The sequence below is a fragment of the Periplaneta americana genome, chromosome 5 (assembly GCF_040183065.1).
Source record: "Periplaneta americana isolate PAMFEO1 chromosome 5, P.americana_PAMFEO1_priV1, whole genome shotgun sequence".
NCBI lineage: Eukaryota > Metazoa > Arthropoda > Insecta > Blattodea > Blattidae > Periplaneta > Periplaneta americana.
In genome coordinates, this window is record NC_091121.1 from 123,135,350 (window position 1) to 123,156,060 (window position 20,711).

A 20,711-nucleotide genomic window follows, 5' to 3' on the forward strand; every position below is an offset into this window, starting at 1 on the left:
AACAGCTCAGGAAGTGAGACATGGGCAGTACAAGTGAGTTTCCCTATTTTGAAAAACTAATTTCTAAAATAATTTTTTTTATTTACCTGTAAATGTATAGATATGAGATCACTTTTCAGCCATCGATATGCAATATTATTTTAATATTGTGTATATAGGCCTATATACAAAATATCGCATCCCTGAATCTCATATAGGTACCATTATGATGAATCAAAATATATAAACTACTCGCCAATACACAAAATGTACGTAAGATGGCTGTCTAACAGGGGAATAAATATTATTATAGGAGGAAAATCAGATCTCTAAGTTAGTGAATTCTTTAACGGACCAATAACACTAAAGATGTTTCTTGCAACCCACCATCAGTATTTTATGAAATGAATCCTTTCTTACTTTTTTTTGTGTTATTATATTCCATTGATATTTTAGTTTAGTCCTTCAACTATCCTTTCCTCACATGAAAATTTTTTTCTTGTCAGTACAAGAAGTAGGATTCCACTGTAATTAATATATCAATTTATGTGCAAATCCAGTATTGAACGTTCTCTTAAATTATAAAGCTATGTCAGTGAGCCAGTAAGAGCTGATCTCTAGTGAAATAAGTTATCACTACTAAGCAAAATCTTGGAGGTAGAATTTGTGGTAGTCTGTCTGCTGAATGACCATATTAATAAGACATGCAGAAAATATGCGAACTAACTGCTCCATTCAGCAATGTGTGTGGGTGATGTTGAGAATTGGACAGCTTATCTCTTTCATGGACGATGCTGATGGTGTACAGTCTGTAAAGTATTCTTTCTTCTAGCATGTGATAAACGCATGTTAAGGTACACATCCATGGTGCAAATTAAATTTCATGCATTGTCGATTGCACAAGAAAAGTTGAATTGCACAATGTAAACAACTGCGCAACTTGAGAAACTGTACATGCCACTTGCATCTTGCTCAAGTTAGAACCCAGTGGGTTCGTATTTAATTACCACTATGCTTGGAATCAGATCTTAAGTATAGGGATGAATATGCAGTGTACCGGTACTGTAAAAAAATTGATAGAAAAATAACTATGCAAAATTTTAATGCTGAATTTATTGGCGGCTGTGCGGAAAGTATGTACTTACTGAGCCACACTACACTTCTTGCACTGCCAAGTAGTTTCACTTCTCTTGCCATCACTTCACTAGCACACATCACAACACTTTTTGGTGGCCATTTTCTTTTCTTTCGGTAGAATGTACATGAGAAAATGGATCCAGTACTTTGGCTGGAGTCAAAGAGTAGAGCTAGCAGACAACTTCCCTGAATGTTGTAATCTGGCAGCATCACTGTTTTTAGCAGTTGCTTCTCTATCTGAAGTCAGGGGTAGGAATATTTCCTTTTAGTTGAAAGTTTATTATGCACCATGTACGAGTTGAAAATACACACATAAAGGAGATAAAAATATATTCGTGTATCCCTCCACTGTTTGCGTCACATTATCTGGTAAAGAACAGTTACTTGGTCCTGTAGGTTAGCCCCTTCCATTCCCTTCTGGTATTTGAGACTACATTCGGATTTCTTTATCACCTTGGGAACTTCTTTCCGCTTCTTTCTTCTCAATTAATCCTTTTCTTCAGATTGGTACTTTTGTGTTTCGAGACAAAGAACACATATCTTCATTGTCCATTCCACATATTCTCCTCTCTTCGGCTTCATTATCGTGATATCAGGGGACATGTCTCTTCACATTTTTCGCACTGTCATTTTACACTTGTGTATTATTTAGTCTCTGAATTAAATCCAGTAACATGTACCAGTTATTTAAAAACAATGTATGGCCCTCCCCAAGAACAAACTCACACATACTCTTGACAACATTTGTACTGACTGAAGAGAGGGGTCCACAATATCATTACCCGTGTGAATTTGGAAATAATTACAGAACCCAGACTGAAACTCACAAATTTTGTTTATCTTTATTATAAAACAGGCATGCTCGATTGCCTTGTACAGACCCAGAAACAAAATTCAGGTGCCCAAATTTTGTCTCTGGGCCTGTACGTACAAGAACTAGCCTCTGAATTTGAAGCTCTCGTCCAAAGCAATGTTTTTGTCTGGAAGATACATTTCCGAAATTTTTTTAGAAAAGCATTCAGTTACAGGCTTCAATTTTTGCAATGCATAATTTTTATTTTCATCATCTGCAAAATGAAGAAATCTGGTGATATGTACAATTTTTCTCTGCGCATTGTTTTTCTGTAAATCGCATTTCAGTGCACCAGTCTTTACTTCAGTGCAATTGAATTCATGATTTTTTCACATGTAACTTCAAAATTACTAATGCAAAAAAGCCTTTATTTCATCCTCAGTAATGGGAAACGATTTTTCATAATCATTGTGCTTTCTCTTTCGATATTTGCAGCAGAGTCATTCGTCTCTTTAGAAATAGTGAAACACAGTGGCTCCATGAATTCCAAAACTCGAGTTCAGATAAGGAAGACCTTTTTTTGGCAAGTTTTTATTCTCTTTCTGGTTTAACAATATTTATGGCTGGTCTAGGGGCTAATTTTGAGTACAGAATGATTTAAAAAAGATAATTTCTCTGTCATAACACCACTATATATACTGAAAGCATACATAACAGGAATATTCTGTTTTTTTGTCCATACTTAGTCACTCATGTTCTTTGTAAGAGTTGCTCGTTTCATGCGCTTGGCAGGAACCACTGAGTTCCTGACACTCGCACTCTCATTATCAGAATCTTCATAATTATCCAATTTTATGACATCACTACCAGTCTTGATCACATATATTAGATTGGCCATTCCTATGTTATGAAATAGCAACATAGAAAAAGAACAAACTGCCAGAGTCTCCATTACTTTTTGGTAACGACTGCGAGATGGAAGTACAGTTGCAAGCTATTATTTCATGCAATTCCATAAGGGTTATAACGTGACTTCTTTTGCAATCGCTATAGCGCTTTCAGAATAAGAAGGCATATGGCCTATGCCAATCAAGTGCTAGCAGCAGTACAGCATTGTCACACGGTGCACGGTGTACGAGATGTGGAAGACAGATAACAGAGAAGGACAGAAAATATCAGTATCAGTCGCTGCTGGGTGCAGTGAGCGGATGAGTCGAGACTTGTTCCTTCATTGTGTGTAATGTTTAAATATAATTACTCTTACTGAAGTAATTTTCATCCCAATTTTTATTATTCTTTGCTTCACAGATCAGTAGATCTTGGAGTCACTAACTTGCGAAATAAAGTGACAGATATGGAGAAATTTACTTTGCTAATGTCAGACGAAGAATGTCTTACTTTAAAAAAGGAATGCTGCATATTGTATTGCACTATCTGACATGTGGAAATTCTCTCCTGAAAAAATCGAGTGCGAGAAACTTTACCTAAATGTTCAGACTTCCTTGTACAGCAGTGCTGAATTTATTATTGTTTATTTCTCCAGAGGAAAAAAGAGATACAGTTTGTTTGTAGAGGCAGTCTATGAATTCAGCGATAATAAAATGTAAACATGTTTGTAGAAACATAATTTAGTATTGATATTGAAGTTGAAAAAGTAATTTATTTTTCCTCTGCTAAATGAAGCCTATATAATTTAATTTAATTATCTAGCTTATACCTTACTTAGGGTTCAGGGTTCTATATTCTAGTTACGAATCTGGCTATAATGCAACATAAGCATAATAATTATGTGTTCATACATAATTCAGTGTTCATACTGAAACTGTAGATTATTTTATTTTTCTCTGTAAAACTAAGTCTATCTAATTAATTTTATTCTCTAACTTTTACGTACCAAGAGGTCCAAAGTTCTATATTCTGGCTAAGAATCCGGCTATAAGAATATAAGCATATCTGTTCATATGTAGGTCTAATTCAGTACTCATATTGAAATTGAAGATTACTTTCTTTTACTTTGTTAAATCAGGTCTATCTAATTTAATTTAATCCTCAGGCTTATACCTACCTAGAGGTCCAGGGTTCTATGTTCTATCATTCTGGCCTGTGGCATATCCTACGTGTGAAGGTAGTTATATAGAAGTGAATGTGAAAACCATAACCCAATAATATCGTTAATATATTGAAGGTAAATTTGTATATTAGAAAAACGTATAAAATGTAATATATTATATATAATGCGAGGTTTTTCAAATAGAAATTGAGTTTTGCAATTGTAAAATCTTCTCGTTTCTAGCATGCCTGTATTTATTTTAAAAGTGAAATGTAATTAAATCGCTTATCTTATAAAGTTTTTTAATGCTCTTAAGGAAGAATGTTGTTAATACTCTTCGTGTAATTCATCGAAAAAGAGGCAAGAGTGTTTATGTTTACAATATCAACCAAATATCTCATACGTTTAAGCAATATTTCGTCTTATACCATGTATAATATCCCAATGAAAAGTGAAAATCGTATATGAGGTTATTCTCAGCTTTCTTCTTGCTTTCCACGTTCTATAATGGCACTGCTAACACATACTACTACTATAGTCTATTTAAAATATCATACGATGAAGTAATACACGGTTCTGAAAATCGTCCAAATAATTAACACGTTTGTTTTGCGTTATTTTCCAGGAGAGGTAAATACTGCTATACCACCTATTTGAATTGTCTCTTTGCCCTATCCGAGAATACAAGATAACGTATGTGCTTCTAAACCACATGCCTCTGCAGTCAGATTCTTTGTTTGTGAAAAACTGACATGCACTGCATCATAAGCAGTATATACAGAAAATACAATACTCTTCGCCTGTGAGTGTATAACTATCCTTTTGCGTATAACAGATGAAACACCAGAGCCACTTGCAATACCTTCAAGAGACATTGTTACGGTTAGTTACACACTACACAAGAGAAAACAATCCAGGTCTGACTTTGAAAATAAACAGAATCTATCTTCGTTTACAGAGAGGAACTTCAGAGCAAAATATGCTGTATATTGTAGGTTGCATATCTCTGTTTATTCTTAAAGTGATAACACGCAAACCAGTTAACATATAATTGCCATTCTTGTACTGTTGAGTTCAGAATTCGTAGCTCTATCGAATGGCACAGCTTAAAATTCATTCCTAGCCATAAATATTGTGTGCGCAAGAAAGAAATTAATACGTGACGCTTCAGTGAGACTTCGCGATGATTTAACTAGGCAACACAGCTTCACTGTTACTGGCTAGTCGAGATAGACTGGCCTGAACTAGCTCCGCCTTATATGCCTTCTTATTCTGAAAGCACTCTAGATGGCAGCATAGTGAAACTGATAAAAATGTTTGTCTTGAAAGTCTGTTAGGACAGTGGTTCCCAACCTTTTTTGACTGACGACACACTTTACTGGACATCCACAATATCGCGACACACTTACTTATTTTTCTTTATTATTATTATTATTATTATTATTATTATTATATATTAGTTTACAATGCCTTTTGACTTTTCTGACAGCCAAATATTAATTTACAGTCACTGATAAATGTATCGCACTGCAAGATACCACTCCCCTCTATCTCTCCATAGGTCTTCTCCTAATTGTCTTCTTTCCATAGCTTCCACAATGCCCTTTTTCCATGTTGTCATAGGTCTTCCTCTTTTTCTTCTTCTTGATGGGGTCCAATCATATGCCAACCTTGGTAATCTTTCCGTATTCATTCGCATCATATGCCCATAACATATTAGTTGTTTCGTGAAAATATCCTCTACAATATCATTCTTAACTTGCATTTTCTCTCTGATTATATCATTTCTAATTCTATCTCTTCTTGAAATGCCTGCTGATCGTCTCCAATAATCCATTTCTAAGGCCAAAAATTTATTTTTGAATGCGTTTTGCAATTGCCAAGTTTCTGCCCTATATAAAGTTGTACTTCTCACAATTGATTTATAAATTTTATGTTTAGTTTCAATTCTGATTTTATTATCCCATAATACTTGATTAAGAGTAGATATTGCATATTTTCCTTTCTTCAAACGTTCTTTCATTTCTACATGGTTCCTTCCATCATCTGTGATTGTAACACCTAAATATTTGTATTTATTACTATATTTAATAACACCTTTATTTTCAAATATCAGATTTTGTTTCTTTCCCCCAATAACCATATGATGAGATTTTTCAAAATTAAATTTTAATCCAGATTTTTCATATTCTTCAATAAGTTTTCTGCTCATGTATTCAATATCATCTTAATCTTCTGCTAGTATAATTTGATCATCAGCAAATTGTAGAGTATATATATTTTTGTCACCAACCAAAACACCCATATGCCTACATTTCTTCTTCCATCCTTTCAGAGCTTCTTCTAGTTAAATTTTAAACATTGTTGGGGACAGGCAGCATCCCTGGTGTAATCCTTTAGTAATACGAAGTTCAGTTGATACCTTATTTTTTATTTTTATCCTTGCCAAAGAATGTCTGTATAAATTTTAAATTGCTTTAATTAAACTTTTTGAAATATCAACTCTTTCCAAATATTCCCAAAGTTTAATGTGTGGGACCATATCATATGCTTTTTCGAAATCCACAAATGATTGTAAATTATTGTCTTTTCAATAATCTGATTTAGGCAAAAAATATTGTCAGTAGTAGATCATCCAGGTCTAAACCCTGTTTGTTCTTCAGCTTCTTTATTTGTGTATTCTTCTGCTAGAATTCATTTTAATATTTTACCATATAAAAGACTAATAGACTTGTAACAGTCAAACCACTATAATTACTACATTTATTCTTTGATCCTTTTTTATGGATTGTGGATGTATACCCCAATTTCCATTCAGTTGGTATGTCTTCACCATTTATGCATCTTTCAAATAACTCTCTTAATTTTTATTGTTACTAATAATAATAATAATAATAATAATAATAGTAATAATAATAATAATAATAATAATAATAATAATATAGTAATAATAACAACCAGTGCTTTTCTTCTGAAGAAAAAGGTGGTGGAACTCTGTGTAGAATATTTCATAGTGGACGGGGAGATGATTATTGTTCAGTGCATGGGAATTTTGTCATTTTTAACCTCCTTTTTGTCCAACTAAGACTTTCAAGGTCTAAGCGGAATTCAAAGAAAAATTATATTAAAAACATAGTTATTCACACACATTTCGGTTCCATGATGAAAAATGCAACAAAAAGGTGCCGGAACACCATTCCAGCACATTGTGCCAGAAAAAAAAAAACACTGATGACTTCTATGTAATGTCGGACATCCAGTGTTATAGATACGTCGATGTTAACACACAATTAAAAATTCTAAAAAAAGAAAATCAAACAGCAATGAGTGACATTACAAAAAAACAAATGTATGTGTCAAAATTCCAAGCTATCTATGTTGGATGTCCGATAAGAGGTTCTTATTATCGTTTTTGAAAACTCGCATATTTAAATTAATGTGAAGTCTATGCTTGGTGGCTTGCACAGAGTTTGTCTACACATGGTCTTATAGTTGACAGGCCAAAACGTAAATCATCTTCAAGATGCAGCAGTCTGTTCCTTTGTTTAAATTTCGCTATTTTCATGGCATAAATGCTGATTCACACAAGTATGACATTGAAAACAATAGCAAAATGTTTATTACCCTCTTTGCAATTATGGGATACTGATATCATGCATAAATCCAAGAAGACTGCACTGAATTGTCTATGAATTTTGTTTTCATAGTAGAATCGCATGATAAATCTAGCCACTCATTTTTCTTGTCGACAGGTTGATGGCATTTTGAATGTTGATCTCACCATAAGTACCAAAAGAAAAAAAATACTCATTCTAATTCATTGATTCTTGTTCATGTTAACATTTCGTTTAAAAAACTTAAAATTGTTTAACGACATGTTAAAAGTGTTAACATTTTTAAAAAAGGTTATGTACCTTAGACAGATGGCCCGTTTCGACGCCGGTTCTGCGTCATCTTCAGTGTCCTACGAACTACTGATGTTCCTGTTGATCTTGCATACTGCTATTTGCATTCGTCAGTTGTAGGGGTGGGGGTGTGTTGCTCCTGTGGTGGGGGTGGTTGTTTGTGTGCTATGTATCATGATGTCGAATAATGTGTGGGTATTGAACTGTAATTGTGTATTAAGTATATGTTGTGGGTGTGTTATTGTATGTTTGTATATTTCGTATTGTTCTAAGATGTTTAACTGTGGACTTTTTGGTGTGATGTGTAGAATTTCCATATCTGTTTCTATATTATTGTAGTCATGATTATTGTTGATAATATGTTCTGCGTAGTCTGTCCTATGTGCAAATGTGGGCAACTATTGCATTTTAGTTTGTAAACCCCAGTTGAATTATATTTATTTGAATGTTTGATGTGATTATTTAGATATTTCTGTGTTGTATTATTTGTTTTGTATGCTATCTTGTATTTTAGTTTTCTGAATGAAGTTGCAATTTTGTGAGTATTCTAACTTTGAAATGGACAAGCTAGGAAAGTACTTTGTTACTGAAGTTTGTAATGCATTTAAGTGTTCTGCTATTAACTTCTTCAGGCATTCTTTTTTCATTTTCAACAAGTCGATTTTCAAAACTCTCAACTAAAGGAAAAAGGAAAGGGCAATAATTTACCTGCTATAACTGAAGACTCTGAAAACTTCAGATTTTTTTTTTTTTTTTTTTTTTATCCTTGAATTTTGTTTGTGGCTGAAATAGTAATTAGTTTCTGTTTTGTGTTGCATGCTTGCATTTATAGAGTTCAGTCTCTCGAAAATTTCGACAAGGTATGCTAGTTTCGCACACCAAAAACTGTCTTCTAAAAGTTTAAGATACTCTGGCTTTTCGTCCTCAAAAGAATAAGAAGCTCGTCTTGAAGCTCTACCATTCGCATCATTGATATACCTCTAGAAAGCTAACGTGTTTCAGAGTGCAACAATAAATTGGTATGCTCGGCCCCCATAGACTCACAAAACTTTTGAAACACTCTAGACTTAACTGGTCTTGTTTTTACATAATTTATCATTTTAATAGTCGTACTTAACACAGATTCTAAAAGTCCTCATTCAACAGTTCTCATAATTAACACCTCTGTGCAAGAAACAATGAGTTGTCATTATAGTCAAGTTCACTACTCTCCCGAAACTTATAAAACCTTTAATTTTCCCCATTAATAACGCTTCATCTGTGTAAAGAGAGATACAATTTTCCCAAGAAATATTATGTTCAACAAAATAATTATTAACACAGTCATAAATATTGTGACTTTTTAATTCAGACAATAATATAACTTTATTTGTCACAACAATAATCACTTTCTATAATTTAATTTAAACACTCCCGTCAACAATGGGATTTCCACTCCACACAGCAACACTGTATTCGTTATTGCACTCCACAGACGACAATGACAATTCACTTGGATTATTGAAAACAACAATGTACTGCTAATCTCAAGTAATGTTCACAAAGCACTATTTACAAAACAAAACTCTCAGTTCCCAGTTCGTTTGCCTTGGCTAGTTATTCTAGCTCATTCACTCAAGTTCACAGTATATCGAACCCAAGACTTTCAGAGACAGTCCACTGCACTCGAACACAAGTCTTCCAACTGCGTTCCTTCCACCTGGACTCTGCTCAAGTTCACTCGCGTGTCGAACCCTAGACTCCTGGGTGCTGCTGACTCACAAGCTGTGCTCGCTGTCCAATACTAACAACTACTCTCTCCTCCTCGCGTCCTGTATTTATTACTAAACCATAGTTTCCAGAAACTACGATTTCGCGAACAATCTACAGATGGCGAGAGGATGGTGCTTCCTGAAACTTCTCTGGATTTCTCCCCTCAGTCGCAGTCGCTTTACTTCCCCCTCTATGCCGCGGCCCAGCATGCAGTCGTTCTCCTTTCCTCTCTATGCCGCACGCAGCCGCCCAGTGCTCCACGGAGCTCGTCTCATCTTCCGCGCAGCCACTGTCACAATATCTTTGCCTGTAATAGTGGTTTTGAGTTCTTGGCAAAGTAAAAATTGTTAAATAATATCTAAATTATATTCGAACCTAATGAAGCTAATTAATTGGCAACTCACCACTTGTGTCATGGTTTTCATCCAGCTGTAGAGCAAACACAGTATCCCCCACTAATTTACGGTTCACATTAATTTCAATGTCATAAGACATTTCTTTTATTCTGCGACTAACAGTGTTGTCTGATAACGGAATTTTGGATATTTCTTCTTCCACAGCATCACTAAACATAATTTTCACAATTTTCTTTTGTGGCTGGTAATATTAGTTCCTCGTCAATATTATGAGGGTTTTTCTGTTGGGTTATTAATTCAGAAACTACATATGAAGCATGCAACGATGCTTTGTCAGACACAGAAATGCATTTTACTAATGCACTAGAGGACTTTTCCTGTGACTTCAAAAGACATTCAAAATATTCTCTTGATTTTGAAGCTACATGTATTTTTTAGTTTATTCGGCACCATCGACTGATTTGACAAAACATTTCAGGACATAAAACACTCGGGATTTTGTTTATATTCATCTCCACGCCACATAAAACCATATTGAAAGTATTCATCATTATATTTGAGGAGCTCCAAAACAAAACCCGTTAAGTCCACAAATCATAAATTTTCAGAAAAGACGAAAAACTTCTACCGCTTAAACTTTTGCATATAAAAATTAAAAGAAACCACTTTTGTAAAAAGGACTCTTTCTTGATAACAAAATTACTAGTGCTGAAAATCAGTTTCATCTAAATTAGGAATAATCGCAACTTAAAAAAAAAATTCGGATGGACTTAACTTGGTTTTTTGCATACGGATGGACAAAACAGTTTTAGAAACGGAAGCTAACGAAATACAAGTATGTACTTTAGGAAATCAAGCTTACTAAATCAAAATTAACTCATAACAGTACATGTTACAGTGATCGTTAATGAATTAATGGTTCAAAATTTGTGACTATTATGCTTTAGTCATCTTCACAAGCAAATCAAAACACAAAATAAAATATTATATCATTCCAAAACCTTCTTCCTTACCAAGACAATCACATCTTTCATTTTCCTCTTCATTCTGTGTCGTTTTTCTGTTAATCAACAATGCTTGCATAAAACTGTAGTTTGGCATGTTGCTCCACTCATCTCCAAATCTTTGTTTCAACAAACAGTCCACATCAGCTTCTTTGCAGTTTTCACATTACCTGGGCGAAATGGCATGTTCAAGGGCTGAGTTATATCTTCCATATGACAACCTCTCTTTTACAATGATTTCAAACGTCAATAATGATCAAGTCGATATGACACATTCATTGCTATGTTTACATTCGTTTTACCTGCCTTTATTTTCTTCATCAGACGTATCGTTTTCATAATACTGATCCCTTCCAGCTTATGGACTTTGGAGGTAGATGCCTTGAAGTCTTGAACTATCTAATTTATCCCCAGAACGGAAACTCTGTCCACATTACGACAGAAATTGTGGTAGTCTTCATGCATAAATATTTCAGAGTGCCTTCACAATGCTTTTTTCTGTTATGTCAAACGCCCTACCTGTTGGGAGGATATGAATGACCTTGACCAGGAAAAATCATACGTATGTCTTTCACAGATTGTGATGATTTTTTCAGAAGCCACCACTATAGAGCATGTACAAGAATTGAATTTCGATTTTGGCCTCCACAACCGTCTGGAACTAGCCTTTTAGTGGAGACAGATTCATCACAATTCTGTCTGCTAAGAAAATTTGTAACAGCCGAAGGTACTTCTTTTGGTCCTCGGCTTGCCTGTTTTCAGTTAGGCAGTAAAAGTTAGGGGATTTGTTCTCAACATCTGTAATACAGAATGCATAGAAACTAATCTGTGTAACATAAAAGCCTTACTTATTGGTAGTTTCGGCCACGGCTGAACCTGTTGTAAATCGAAACAAATTGTGTCAGAATTTTATGGAGTTTCTTTCAACATTTTGTAGAATTTCTTTGCTCTGGTTTTGTGGACGATGAGTGCAGCACGAGTTTCTTCCTTTTTCTTACTGCTGACGGAGGATTGCACTTCATGATGTATTCTTGCACAATATCTACATGTGTCGGTAGCAGGTGTACCAAACCCCAACTTGAATCCAGTGGAAAAAATGTTGTAAAAGAACCACTATCTTACTTTCAAAGAGTCTGACACTGGAATTATAAATTTTATGTAGTTTGCTTATACTGAGATTAAAAGAAGGTACAATCTCTTACTTTTTCCGCGAGAGTAGTGGCTTTCACATGCTTTCGAGTTTGATATAAATGTAATAACACATCGTCTCTTTTTTGAGACCGTTTTGACCTACGATCGTCACCCCATCTTTCCACGCAACCTTTGAGTTCATTGACGGGCACTCTACCATTGTGCTACCCATATCGGAATTTTTGAGATGCTTACGAATGCATAAATTATTATGTACGCTATCATGAACATGATTACTACATTCAAAAACCCTCTTAACATATATTTTACAATAAGACTGTTCAATTTTCCGAAATCGTGTTTTCGTTGATGTCGCCTCTTCGTGGATGAAACAGACATCAATGAAGCTAGAAGCCTGTCTTGTTCCACTTTGTTGTGATGTGCATAAACCCTTTTTCTGGGCTTTATAAAACTATATGCGGGGATCGAACAGCATATGAAGTGCCCTTCCTTGTGACTACCGGGAGGTTCAAATTTAATGAGACCATGATCCTTATCATTATAATATCTAGAATGAAATTGTGGAGTCGTATATCCATGGCATTTTTACGAACTCTTTAACTCAGGACTACATTATTTTCATTTAATTTACAGTGGAGATTTAATTTAATATTGTACCTGGCTTCATATTCTTCCTTTCGCCTTGTCTCCGTCATTCTTTTCCTCTTTCTGGACCCTGAAGATCCCTCTAAGACAGACACTATTCTCCATGGCATTATACTACTAGAGCACTATTGCGAGACTGATTTATTTTCTACGAATATAATTTTATTCTCCTGCTTAAATTATTAAAAATGTGTAATTTATACACCAACAATGATGCCATTGCAGTAACATAGATAAGCCTCCAGCAGCAGATGCAGCTGCAACAATGAACTAATAAAATTATGTGGCTGCAGAATAAACAGAAGTCTGAGTCTGCTGACTTAACGGGGTTTGTTCCGACTGGAGCGGTGGACTGAATGGATTATGAAACAAACACTCGATTTCGACCGCAGTTTTAACAGGGATGCAATGGAGTGAGAACCGAATAGAAACTGTAGATCGATGCAGGACATTTCGTAGAGTAAGAATCTGCTTCAAACTCAATTTCGATCAGAGGTGGACTTAACAGGTTTTGTTTCGGAGCTCCTCATTTACAGAACGCAGTATGCTTTTGTGAACCCTAAAGGGAATTTGCACTCACATTATTTGAATTACACTGCCGTCATCTAACCCAGAACTTGATTCACCTGCTCACACATGTATACTGATACTGACCAATATGTTCTGACAATTCTTAACTTTGCTAATTACGAAGTGGGAAGAGTAAACGAATTACTAAACATGGGGCAGGTGTTCACTTTCATTTGAATTATCGCCAGGCGGAAAAATTAAACTGAGCATTGTTGCAGGTGTTCACATTTCACTGATGAAGTCTGCCTCAAAATAAAATGTACCATATCAAAAAAGATACTTGGTGGAGTGCATAAAATTTGTTTTTCATTTCCAAAATTTCGCGACACACTCCATGAGGCTGTGTGACAATGCATTAGGTTGATCAATCTGTTATAAGTGATCAGGACTATCGGTCAGAAGCAACACATGATTAACTTAATGTGGTAGTCTATTGACCTGTACTCACACCACTAAAAAACAACACTTATAAAAGAAATATTGTAAATCAAAAGTGACAGGTCTTAGGGGGTAAAAGAAACCTGATTGAAGTCAATACATGTGTTCTGGACTCATTAATATGTAGATTGATGGCATCAGATGGACTAGGAACTGTATTGCAAGAGATTATATAGAAACTTGCAGCTTGTGACTTCAGCTCATTGTCATCAGACGCTGAAGTGCTGAGCAATTGTACGTTCACAGCTCGTCAAACGAGATAGGTTATGTTGTGTGCAGTTTCAAGTGATATTGTGTACACAGCAAAAATGACATAATAGCGCCATCTGAAAGTGGCTTAAAAAGTTTAGACGATTAGGGGCAAGAGATACACCGTGTATAAGACGAAGTTAGATTCAGAGAAAATTTGTAACGTTCTTTCCTAGTTTGCACACATCTTACTGTATAATTTACAACATTTTTGTATCACTTGCCAAAATTTGTTACAAAACATTTCACAGAAGTCTAGAATTCTCTACTGTATCTCACTTTTCACACTTTGATAATAAAAGTTTTAAGAATAAGCAAAGTGCTAACATTTTACAAGTAAATATATTGACAAACACTAATTTACTTGTCAACATTTTTCAGGTAACTGCAGATGGTAGTATTGACTGCCAGGAAGATCCTGGTGAACAAGAGTCCATTGTTTCTTCACTTCATTATTGTGAGGCAGTTTCTGCTCTCCACATACTTTCAAAAGGTAAATTTTGCAAATATATGAATGAATTATATGCAGTATATTTCAAGCAAGCTGTGATTGTCACTTTACAAGTTACCATTCTTGTAATCTGGATGGTGTAATATAAAGTTAAAGACATTAATTCTTAACCTCGTGTACTGTGACATCACATTTATATGTAGAGACCCTGAGAAATAATGAATGAATGAATAAATAAATAAATATAAGAGCTGTGTAAAAATACGTAGCCATAGCAAGTTAAAAGCAACACTTATTGTGCCATTATTGTTGAAAATTATCAAGACCTTATCACATGCAAAACCCAAATACATGTTCATTTGCTTTTCCAGAGTTTCTGAGAAGCATTGGTTCTTAAGTCTGTAAGAATGTAATCATATGACAAAATTGCCTGCTTGCTGTGTAATTTTAAACAATGTATCCACAGTATTTAACAAAACACTGAACAAATTCAAGGAGGTCTTTTTTTGTTATGTAGTGAAGTATCTATGACATCAACACTGTTCTCCTTTTCAGTATTTTCCCTTTGACATAACTGAATGAAAAGTAACATCTGACTATTAAAATGCTTCAACAGTTCAACTGTGACTGCCATCTGCACCATAGATATTTTACTATTTATTATGTTTGCCACATCAAACAGTTTCTCTATGTTAACAGCAAACCCTCGATTACTGTCTGAGACCACTAGTCTAGTTGCATTGATTTCACGGAGCAATCCTAGATTTTCAAGCTCGACCTTTCTATGTTCTCTTTTGAAGTTCTTAATAGTAGCAGTTGTCTGATTGCCAGAAGTCTCTTTGTTGACCAACTTGAAATTGTAAAGAAGACAAACAATTATACAGGGTATCCAGTGAGCATTTAGCTCAGCCGAGTTAGGAATATGTCATTCTCTGATAACACAGTAATGGCTGTTGTTGAGGCATGCCAATTGCCAGACTACAGGTAGCGTGACTCTTAGACTTGTTGTTGTAAGACGTGTTTGTACTCTACTATGTGTGTTCATCAGTGGAATATGAAATTTAGTGTTCATTAATAACACATTCACAAAGTTTGGATCGTGGAGAAGAGTGCAGAAAAAGTTTTGTAGGATCTATCCTAATGCCCTGATGTCAGGCATGGCAACAATTCTTAATGTGGCGAGAAAATTTCGCACTACAGATTCCAGATTAGATATTAGGTCCCCTGATTTAAATCTCTGCAATTTTTATTTATCAAGTAATGTACTTTGAAAAAGAAAGTTCATGCAAACAATCTTCGTTCTTTAGAATAATTGCAAGAAAACATTAGGGAGGAGATTTATCCCATTCCACATGAACAACTTTGCTATGAGTCAGTGAACATTTTTAGAAGATGTGAACTTTGTTTGGAAGCAATAGATCAGACATTGATGTAACACAAAGTTAAGTTCTCCTGCATGGGAAAACCATGTCACAAATCCACTGCTCTACCTCAGCCAGGTGTTGTAAAGAGTACCAGGTGTAAACAGGTGACGGAATACTCTGTACTTATTCTGTAGAAATAAGGATATGATGACCCCCACCAAGGTAATGATGGAGTCATTGATCTGCTGTCCATGTTTATTAATATGTTGTTGTTTTCTAATGCCAGGCGTTTGACAATAAAGTCATTTGACCTCTTGCACTCCAATATTTTTCAAAGATATTATCATGACCAGCCACTGAAGCACAGATTTTCAGGTGTTCCGAATCCATTTCTTGGTTTGAGTTGCACAATGGACAGTTAGGGGACTGATATATTCCAATTCTATGCAGGTGTTTGGCCAAACAATCATGGCCTGTTGCCAATCTAAATGCTGCTACAGACGATTTGCGTGGTAAATCGGGAATTAACTGTGGATTATGATGCAGAGAGTTCCATTTTTTTCCCTTGGGATTGTGTTATCAAATTTTGTTTGTTGAAGTCTAAGTATGTAGATTTAATAAATCTTTTCACAGAGTAATACGTAGATTTAGTAACAGGTCTGTAAGTAGTAGTGCTGCCCTTCTTTGCTAAAGCATCCACATTCTCGTTTCCCAGGATTCCACAATGGGATGGTATCCATTGTAATACAATTCTTTTATTGAGTGATATTAATTGAGAGAGCATTTTAGTTATTTCTGCTGTTTGAGATGAAGGTGTGTGTTTAGAGACTATTGATAGAATAGCTGCTTTGGAGTCTGACAATATAACTGCATTCCTAAATTTATTGATGTGGCATAGAATATTCCTGAGACTTTCCCTTATTGCAATGATTTCACCATAAAAACTTGTTGTTCCATATCCAAGAGATCTATAAAGTGAGAAGAGACAGCACGTAACACCTGCACCGGCACCTTTTTCTCTGGAGATCAAGGATCTGTCAGTGTATAAATGAAGCCAGTGTTGTGGAGGGTACCTAATATTAATTGTCTCTAAAGACAATTGTTTCAGTATTTCAGTGTTTACTTCTGATTTCAGTATTTCTTCTGTTAAATTTAGATTATATTCTATATTTAATAGAGTTAAAGGGTTGCCATTTTTCATTCCAATATGTTTATTAATATATTATACACTCTTTATGAGATGCAAAGAACACAGTAAACCTATCTAATCTGTCCAATTTGTCAAATCTAATGTAATCTGTTTCTCTCCATCCGTCCTTTTGCCTGTCTCTGTTCGTCTGTCTTTCCATCCATCCATCTGTCCACCAATCCATCCATCCACCCACCATCTGTTGATCGATCTGTCCATCGATCTTCCATCCATCCATCCATCCATCCACACCCACCCATCTACACATGCTCCCACCCATCTACCCATCCACCCATCCATCGATCTGTTCATTCATCATTGATCCATCAATCTATCTGACTGCTTGCCTCTCTGTCCATCTGTCGGTCTGTCTGTTGATCTGTTTGTTAGCCAGTCTGTTGGTTGGTCAGTCTGTTGATCTGTTGGTCTATCAGACAGTGTGTAAAAATACCAGTTTAGCCGTACAGAATTAAAACTTGTCTTATGTCTTAACAGATTTTTATGAAACTTTCTACATGATTTCAAGAGCGTATATTTTTTGTGTACAAATTCTGATTAGATTTGTTTAAGTGGAACTACCTCTTCATAGGGGATAATTTAGACAAAATAAATTCTCTCCTATATAACACATTTATGAAACTTTGTACAGGAATTACACTAGCATACACCTTTTGTGTAGAAACTCTTATTGCAATTGCGTAAGAGGAACTACCCCTTTATAGGGAACAGTTTCCGATAAAATTAGTAATTTTTGTCCTATATAACAGATGTTTATGAAACTCTGAACAGGAGTTACAGGTCATATATTTTTTGTGTAGAAACTCTGATTACGTTCGTATATGAGGAACTATCCCTATACAGGAAGTACATTTTGATAAAATTAATAACTTCTGCCCTATATAATAGATTTTTATGAAACTATATTGGAATTACATGTATATATATTTTTTGTATACAGCTATCAAAAGAAAAAATTGGCCGCTCTCTAGCAACCAAGTTCCCTTCTGGTATCTCTGCTACAATTCGGAGACAGGCAATGTTCCATTTTGTTGAACCATGTTGTCTGATATCTACAGTTATAATTATTCTTGAGGTCATGTGTTCAAACACAACCAAGTGCTTTTTTTTTTTTTTTTGAGAGAGAGAAATTATAATTGCTCCTGTCTCTTTTATGACTGTTTTTGTGATTAACATCAGGTTCATGAATGTATTATGCCTTGACTTTATCATTATTTATTTTGACATTATGGCTGCAAATGGGGAAGAAAGAAAGAAAGAAAGATTATATTCTTAACAAAATTATCTTTTGTGGCATAAACAAAACAAACTTACTGGCATTGCCTTAGAAAATTCAAGCAATTAAAAGTTCAAAAAACAAACCAAAAAGCCACGATTCAATATTTAATCTGTCTTCCACCTCGATCACATCTTGCAGTCAAGTGAGCATGGAATCGACTAGTCTTTTCATTTCTCAGCCATGGCATCCCAGGCATCCTGGACGAGCTTCCACAAATCATCACGACATCTTGGAGTGGAATTTGGTCAATTTTTCTGCATATGTTTCTTTACATCATGTGTCCCTGTGACTCAGTCAGAAGAATGTCGGAATTTAGATGTCAACGTCTCAGGTTCAAATCCTTGTTACTCCTTTTCATTTTATTGTGTTACAGGATAGTATAATGTAATAATATAAGAAGAAAAAACAAACACTAATGCAAATGCATTGTTTCAAATCTAACATTAAATTTATATTACTTATATCGCTAAAGCACAATAACAGAATATAAATGATAATTTGAATATTATTTATCGCCAAAAAATAACAGAATAGAAATGATAACTTGAATATTATTTATATCACTAAAGAACAATAACAGAATACAAATGATTTAGTTGAATATTATTTATATTGCTAAAGAATGATAAGATATAAATGATAACTTGAATATTATTTATAACAATAAAGAACAATAACAATATAAATGATGACTTGAATATTATTTATAATACTAAAGAACGATAACAGAGTATAAGTGGTAACTTGAATATTATTTATATCACTAAACAACGATAACAGAATATAAATGATGACTTGAACAAGGCTCGAACTCACAACCTTCAAATCAATAAATGAAGACACTATCGCTGCTCTACAAGACGCAGATGTGAATGACTCCTGCTTAAAGATCTTAGTTCTGAAACTGCTTCTATAAGTGCCTGCATCACATCACCATTATTCGAAGTGGACTTAGAAAATATTTGCTGTTCATGAGTGCGGCCATTTTTTTTTTACAGCTGTACAAACTCTGATTACATTTTTATGCTTCTGTACGAAGTTCATAAAAATTTGTTGTATGGGACAAGTTATTAATTTTGTCTAAATGCACTCCTATAACATCACCATTATTCGAAGTGAACTTAGAAAATATTTGCTGTTCATGAGTGCGCCCATTTTTTTTACAGCTGTACAAACTCTGATTACATTTTTATGCTTCTGTACGAAGTTACATAAAAATTTGTTTCATGGGACAAGTTATTAATTTTGTCTAAATGCACTCCTATAAAGAGGTAGTTCCTCTTATACAAACATAATACTTTCAGGAGAAACTAGATGCGAAAGTGCAATAGATTTCTTACATAAGGAATCCCTTTTTAACTTAAAAAAAGTCTCGTAACCTGACGATGCAACAATATGAAAAACTTATTGGTATCATTTCTGACTACACTGCAGAAAATTTTTCAGAATAAACCATTGGCAAAGTTTTGATGCAGTGTTAAGGATTGAATTGTCAGCAAAGGCTGTTTCAGTTTTTCTTTCTTTTGTCAGGGATTTTTCCATATAATATATTATAACGAAGATAAAGTGCCACAGTTAACTTTGTACTGAACCTCAGATGAAACTTTAACTATATTCGATCCAGCCAAATATAAAGCAGATAAGGGGAAGAAAACAGTACCACTCATCACATTAAAGGAAAAATATTGAAATCAATAGTGAGAAAAAAACCCAGTAAAATTATTCACATTATAAATAAATATTTTAATGCAATGTACCAGTATCATCATCATTATTCAAAATTTCATTGTTTTTGTCTGAAGTGTTGGTTTTGTCTATCATACTCTTTCATAACAAATCATGGTAAGTAAACATTTGAAGGAAAAATGTAACTGGATTCTGTGAGCATTACTGCCATAGACAAGTGCTCTGTGACTGAAAAAGTTTGAGAATTCCTGCACTAGATCTTTGCCCTATATGCTTTTGAGTACTTTCTTAATGAACAAAATTGTGTAATACTCTGTATTTATGCTCCTTTTGTTGTTACTGCTTAGAGAAGAAGACAATGAGCTATAGCTTATAAAAAGTAGGCCTATTTCGGAGACAAACGATATACCAAATAAATGGTAATGGACTTAAACTAAGTATGGATAAAACCACTATAATTCCATTTAAAACCCAGTAGCAATACAATATTAAAATATTATTTTGACACTGGCATCCAGAATTCTGCAAAACTCTCGACCGTATTGTTGTTGGCAATATTTTGACTGATGGGACAGAAAAGAACATAATTGTAGACTTCCCTGGCAAAAGGATGTAACATTAGATTTTTTAAATATGTTATGTAGGTGGAAAAAGTCCATATATTGTGAGTCCCTATCACCATAGCATGGCGCGT

At 34.6% G+C, this 20,711-nt stretch overlaps 1 protein-coding gene across 7 annotated transcripts in view; it reads left to right on the forward strand.

Annotated features, from left to right (window-relative positions):
* Nucleotides 1-20,711, forward strand: part of aft (cap methyltransferase 2) — a 500,824-nt gene that overhangs the window by 218,798 nt on the left and 261,315 nt on the right. For all 7 annotated transcript variants that reach the window (XR_011332243.1, XM_069826496.1, XM_069826502.1 and 4 more), the window contains exon 6: nucleotides 14,412-14,523. Coding sequence is in view for 6 of the 7 variants with exons in the window: in XM_069826496.1 (XP_069682597.1) it covers nucleotides 14,412-14,523 (112 nt within the window). In the remaining variant the exon portion in view is untranslated. The remainder of the gene's footprint in view (nucleotides 1-14,411; nucleotides 14,524-20,711) is intronic.